At 40.4% G+C, this 6,916-nt stretch overlaps 1 protein-coding gene across 1 annotated transcript; it reads right to left on the reverse strand.

Moving 5' to 3' along the window:
• Positions 1-473: 473 nt before the first annotated feature.
• LOC104426186 lies at positions 474-4,093 on the reverse strand. The gene is given in 13 exon segments (XM_039305290.1): positions 474-997; positions 1,231-1,502; positions 1,505-1,550; positions 1,651-1,768; positions 1,770-1,786; positions 2,023-2,139; positions 2,171-2,180; positions 2,262-2,362; positions 2,445-2,543; positions 2,719-2,886; positions 3,284-3,630; positions 3,633-3,708; positions 3,710-4,093. Coding segments are annotated over 13 exon segments (1,728 nt in total). The 5' UTR covers positions 3,785-4,093; the 3' UTR covers positions 474-715.
• Positions 4,094-6,916: the final 2,823 nt, after the last annotated feature.

Consider the following 6,916-nt stretch of genomic DNA (forward strand, 5'->3'; position numbering starts at 1 on the left):
CATCTTCATCTTTTCCCTGCAATTCGGTTCTACATTGTGATCAATGTCGAGTCCAATATTTTTCTTTCTTAAGAATAATCTCTACACAGAGTATAGCTCGCCAATTAGCCGAGACTTGTGTTGTTCTTTCTTGCCTGGACCCGACCTAGGAGCGACAGTAAAAGACAAAAGAGGCGAAAGGAGCAAGCAAGTTAAACAAATCCCTAAGAAATAAATAAGGGATAACAAACAACAGCCATTTTCAAGACAAGATCAGTCTGTCTATCAGGCTATTTGAAAAGGATAACAATGCTGTTCCTCTTAGTGATGAAATTTAGAAGTATGAAGTATCCCAATCAAAGTGTCAAGATTTAGATGCAAAAGTGGGATCTACCAACGCAACTAGAGAGGATGGAAGAGCGCAGGTTCAATCAGTTCGAGAGATTTCATAGTTATCGGGTCATGAAAGAACAACTTAGGCTTGCTCAAGGCTGTACTTTCAACTCTTCATCCTCTGCATAATAGCCATGTCAGGATAAAGAAACATGAAGTTTCAAGTGAAGTTTTGAACTGAAAACATTAGCGGAAGCCATAAAATCATCAGGATCTTTTGGAAGAATAAGTAGGGAAGTGAAGTTTTATTCTGACAATACTTGACAATTAATGCGTCCAGATTGTCTATACAGAGACGCAGCACATAAATTGATAAAGGGAAGAGTAGTTAACAAGTGGATGGTCAAAAGAATGTTTGGTGACAGAGAAGCAGACCACCTGAATTGATTCTCCGCTGTTGTCTCCACCTTTCTAATAGAAAATCCTCGTCACTTGGAAAATTCAAATACTTATCCAGGTCAAAATGGCAGCCTGAGTGATGTTTATCACTATATCTTCTAGATTCTCTGGATTGACTGCCAATGGATTCTCTGACCACCACTATAGGGCTATCTACAATTCCTGGACTCCAACTACCATGACTGCTTGAGGAAAAATAGCTCGGGTCCCGTGCAGTACTAGCTTCCTATTTCACAAAGATGAGTCAGTATGAAATCAGATGAAACGGAGATAACAAGGATGGGCAGAGGAATAACTACAACAACATTAGTTCCACTGATTATTGAAAAAGATGGTGGACAACAAATTTAAGTACAACTACCCAGCAAAAATCAACTGTCAGTATATATGTAAATAAAACAAATTAGCGACCCCCTCCCTTAGCAAAGAAACAAAAGACAGGCAGCATTTATCCATTACCTGAGCTGCATCCAACATTTCAGCTCTTGAAGCCATTGGTGACTGCATCTTTTTCTTGCTCGATGGCGGAGAAACATCATTACTGGTTTCCCATTGTAACCATGGCAATACAACCCCATCCATTTCAATGGGAGGAGGCATGGACTTTGCTGGAGTTTGAGAAGTATCTATCTTAGTCGTTCCACCTAAAGTTGAGCTTGTATCGCTTCTTTCTCCATCTAACGATGATATATCTGTATCTTCTACACTTGAAATGAAATCCTGAATATACTTTCAGCCTCAAAAGCCAGATGATTAGACATCCTGCCTTTGTCATTACTCTTCTGGTGTTTTTATCAAAAAAGAGAGCTAAAGTCACCAAGTGGGAGAATTTAACAGTAAATATTCACAGAAGATAAAAATCAAGAGAAAGAATGTTACCCTTCTGTTTCGCGATGGTTTCTCCGGTACAGGGGATTTTGTATCAGGATGAAATTCATTTACAATCTGACTGAGCTCTTTCCCACGCTGCTCTTCCAACATAATTTCAGCTAATAAATCTTTTGCGCTTCTCTGACTGTCAATTAGTAAAATAAACCCTTCAATGAGATCAACTGACTGGTGTTCTTCTAAGAGAGTACTAAAGAAGTCTTCGCTCAAATATCCAGAGACGTTCGAGTCATAGGATCAATGTCTCAGTGTAGTAAGTGTTCACAAATTGTCACCTTATGGAATTGCTCAGCAGGAGAGTGCATGGTAGAATAAATAAGATAAATATCAGCATCAGCAGGATGCTGAGGTAACCTGTCATACCTGTTCTAGCTTTGTTGCATAATTTCTTATAGTGGAGACAGCCTTACAAGCATCAGAATTTTCCAAAGCTAAATAATTGTCATGTGCTCCAACAGAGGGCTTCCTTCTTAACATAGCCTGCAAGCATTGCCAAAGTACAGAGAAGTACCAATGAGAGACTCCTCAAAAATCAAATGGTGGACTCACTGGGGATGAATCCAGTTAGCAAACAGTTCCATCAAGACAGAAATGCTTAAGACCTGTTCAATTTCCATCTTGATCTCTTCCATAGCATGTCTGAATTCTTGACGCATTGCTTTGCACAACCCACTGTTAACATCCCTCCAGTGGGGTGGTCAGTCTAAAGGAAGAATGTTGTGAGCAAAGGGCAAAGGACTGCAGTGTGCTACCACATGCAATAGTTTTAATTTCAAAACACTTACAGTCTTCTGGGCATAAACTGCTCGTATTGTTCTCTCACTTCCATTTTTCCCAGAATAAGCATCCTTCGCTTCGTCATCAGTCAGTGCAGATGAATGGCTCTGATAAGTATAAGACAGAGCGTTAAATATCATTTATATACAAAAAGGTGTCCTAAGGGAGCACATAAATTGGCCAGCAGGTGAGACCAGACTGGAAGTTGGCCGCTGTCATGCCATCTCAGACCCTTACCATTAAAATTTGAACGCTACGAACAGGTAAAATGAGAGAACTTACAGAATAACCGTCATAGGACTTGAGATCCTTTTGGCTCGAAGTCCTTCTCAGTGCTTGTCTGTTGCTTGAAGCAGAGGGTTTCTGTGATGGTAGCTTTTGGATGTTCCCATTGCCCACAGTCTTGTTATTAGCATAACCAAAAGAACCGCGAGAATTGTCTACATCACTCTAGCATGTGCAAAGCAAGCAAAGGCATAAGTATAATGCGCCATTTGATTCTATATCACAGAAAGACTATCGAATTCAACTTATATCAGGAGGACAGAACATGGAATGACAGCCAGTCAATTTCTGTTTGTACTTGACATACTCTGGGAATTAGCATAAAGTTATGTGTCTAGAAAGCCAGTAGCAAATCCATACCCATTTCAATCGTCACCACTATCAAATTTAGAGAATACAAAGAAACATTTCTTAGATTCAGGAACAAAACAAAACCCAAAATTCTCACAGATTAAGTAGCTCAGAAGCAAGTAGCTTCTTTGCCCTCTAAAAACTTGTGATCTACAGTAAAAAACGCGACTAAATTTCTCAAGACATGCGGAGGTAAGAACATCGAGTTCACCTCGGAATCGCTAATCTGGCAGCGAACAACCGAAACCGACCGCCTCCGCCGCGAATTACTTTCAGGAACCACCCTCCCCGCACCGGAACCCTCAAGCACATTACCCTTACCACCGCCACCAACTCTCGAGCTCTGCCTGGAAACCGACCTCCCCCGCCTCTGCGAAGCGCTTTCCCCTTTCTTAGGGCTGACGTCAGTGTTCCGCGAGCTCGACCGACCCCGATCTCCGGAGCTGAAGAACTCAACAGCGAGATCGTCGAGGCTGATCTCCGGGAGCCCCGATCCTCTCAGGGTGTTCACGAACCTCCCCTGGGAGCCGCCGGCGCGGTGTCCTCGGCGAACGGGTCCTCGGGCTCCGCCAGCCGGCGCGAGAACCGGCTCAGGCTCCGCGACCGGCGGTGAGCCGAGCTCCGGCTGGAGGTTGCGGGAGCCGTCGGCGGAGGCCGGCGAGGCCCCGATCGGCGTCCTCTTCGTCGTGGACCGGAAGGCCGACGTCGCCATTTCCTCTCCCCCCCAGGCGCGGCCGCGAGCTCACCGGTGGAGCGGCATGTATATATAGACGCCCGGCCGGCGACGGGAGCGGCGAGGCGAGAGGGGGACGTTAGGGTTTAGGATCGCTCATTGATGTCGGCATTGATTCGAATGATGAAGAAAATTGAAGGAGGAGAGGCGTTTGGCGGAGAGGTCGAAACTGGGAAAGCAATTTTGAAATTTCGGAGGAAGGCGACGCGGAGAAGATGGAAAGGTCATTAAACTGGTCTCGAGGGGTTGAATTTCCCACGCTTTTAATTGTGTTGACCGTTGAGTTATTAGTATTTTCACCCTAGATTATTTAATTTAAACCGAAATCGACGGGTCAAATTTTGGTTGATTTTATAGCTATCATTGCTGGTTAAGCGTGGTAGGTAGATATCGTAATCCGGCCACCCCATTTTCTTTCCTAATTACAGTCCTTCTTCTGCCTTTTTTATTTGTCGAGTTAGTAAATCTATTTCAAAGTAATTCCTAGTTTTAGGCTTGCGCCTCCTATATATTTACTTATTTTCGTGGATCATGAAAATAAGGTAGTCCGTTAATTACCAATGTCAAGGTAATCTCGATCAATTGGTAGATCGAGCCAACCATTGAGTCTTAAATATTATGCTTAAGTCTATCGTAATTCAAAGAACTTTGTAAAATTAATCGATCTGACTTGATATATCTTGATAAGTGTGACAAAAAGAGAAATAAAAAGTCGTTAGCCAAATTCTTCTGTTTAGTACCAATCGACACTCCATCATTAGGTAAAATGAAAATTTTGGTGGAGTAGGTAAGGCGAATGGCTAGCTTTGCAATTAATTTAGAGAGGGACAAAGGTTACGACACCATTTTTATTTGAATTGCCCGTATCCTGACTCCTCCTTCAATCTCAACCACACCCATATTGGTCATAAAGTTGGCCAGTCGTGATCTAAGGACAGAACTTACAATTTCGAATTCAAGGAACATCATGTAGACTCGCCCTTCATTATTTATAACCGGTTTGCATTCGCCCGCAAAATCACAAGTAAAACCCGTGAAAATAAAAATGACTACTTTTCATTCCCGAAGTCTAAAAAGTTCCGTGCACAAAGAAGAAAATGGAGCAGAGTTTCGGGGCGGTAAATTTAAACGATCATCTGAATATTTCAAACATTGTTGGTAAGTGAAAACTGAATGGCAACTTATTGGTTTTGTTGACTGTTTAGAAAGGTTAAGGGACCAAAGTGATTTTACCATGCTTAATGATAGATTGCCAACCGCTATTAAATTTTAGAAATAAGGTTCCTTGGTTTTATGAAAAAAGAACATTCAGAAAAACCTCTTCTTCTTTTTTTTTCATTTTCCCGTATTCGTTTCTCGAAAAATGAACGAGTCGTAGAAAACGTTTTCATTAAGGAAAAAAGTATTTTTAAAAAAGGAAAAATATTTTCCACTTCTCAAGTTGAGGAAAATGTTTTCCTTACTTTGTCTCTTATCCTATATCTTTTTTTTTTTTTGTCAGTCTACTCTATTTCTACTCGAACACTCACTCTTGGAAACTTTTACCCTATTTCTCAGAAGTGTGGGAGTCGAAACCCCACTCCTAAAACTAAATCGTCCACACCCCAACCCTCCTAAGAATGTGGGGATTCAAACCTCTCTTATCCCATACCTTTTCTTTTTCTTTTTTCTCTATTTATTATTTTTCACCTCTTCTTCGCCCGGTTGCCAACCATGACTACGGCCAACAATTGGCCACAAGTGAGCCTCGAGCTCAAGGCTTGCCATCGTCAGCCTCAGGCCTTGCCTAACTCGCCCTCATACTTGCCAAATCAATGAACCAACAACAAGTGTGAGCCTTTGGCTTCCTGGAAAACATTTTCCAAAAATGCTATATTTTCCACGAAACGAACAAGGCTTAAATATATTAGAAGTCCTAAAAATTATCACGAAATGACGATTGAATCCTAAAAAATTTTAAAAATATAATCAAATCCTAAACATTGTCATGTCATAAAAGTACAATCGAGTTATAATTTTTTTTTAAAATGATTTTAACATAATGATTTAATTAGATTAATTCGACAATTTCTATAACTTAATTATACTTTTGAAATTTTTATGGTTTAAATTGCACTTTCGTGATAAAGTTTAGGATTTGCAATATATTTATTCTCAAATTTTATTCAGGATCCTTCGTTAAGAAGTTTCTTACCGCCATAAGAGTTTTACCACTCAAAATTCAATCGTTGATTACCAAATTGCTTTTACATTTTACCCCACTCAAATCCAATTGTGAGTTTCGAGCCAAGTGTCTTCCAATTTACAATTGGACCTGCCCATCATAGAGTATCGTGCCAACAAAATAATGATTTTATGAATCTCAAATCAAATAGCAGGATACAAACTGATTTAAAAATTTCCAAGTGACCCGAATATTAGTTAGTAATTTATCAATACAATAACTTTACTACACTCGAACTTCAAAGGAAAATGACCAACTATTTCTAAATTTTATAAGTGATACTCGTCAATTAGCCGGTTACTTAGTCAGGAGCATGTTCTAATTCTTGGGTAGTACTACTACAACCGTTTGAGGAGAACAAAAATGAGGTTGATTTTTCTTTAACTCCATTTGTTTCCTAAAAAATGAAAAATGATCGCTTGTATCCTCACGTAAATGAATAAATATAAAATATTTACATGGCCTATGAAAACGATCAAACCTACAATGCCGTTGATAATGAAAATATTATCCATAAACTAAATATATCGAGCAATTTTTCAAAATATGTTTTTCAAATTATTAAATTTTTTTGGCAAAAAAAAAGGGGCCCTAAGTTGTTGCAGGTTATTGCTTTTCTGCGGGGATGCTAACTGTGATGCAAAATGGCCAAATTGAGCAATTTCATGAACTGCTTGTGATCGGTGGTTGGGAAAGAACCTCCTTTTGGATGATCGACAGTGGCTCACCCAAGGTACAGAATAACATGTATTTGAGGGCATTTGCATACTAGTCCACCGTGTGGTGCACGGCAGAGATGGTTTGGCTTTTAGCCCCCCTCCGTGAAGCTGATCTCTCTGTTCGTAAAGCAAGACCCGGCATTGATGGATTGAGGTGAAGCCACTTGT

This window comes from Eucalyptus grandis, chromosome 11 (genome assembly GCF_016545825.1).
Source record: "Eucalyptus grandis isolate ANBG69807.140 chromosome 11, ASM1654582v1, whole genome shotgun sequence".
NCBI lineage: Eukaryota > Viridiplantae > Streptophyta > Magnoliopsida > Myrtales > Myrtaceae > Eucalyptus > Eucalyptus grandis.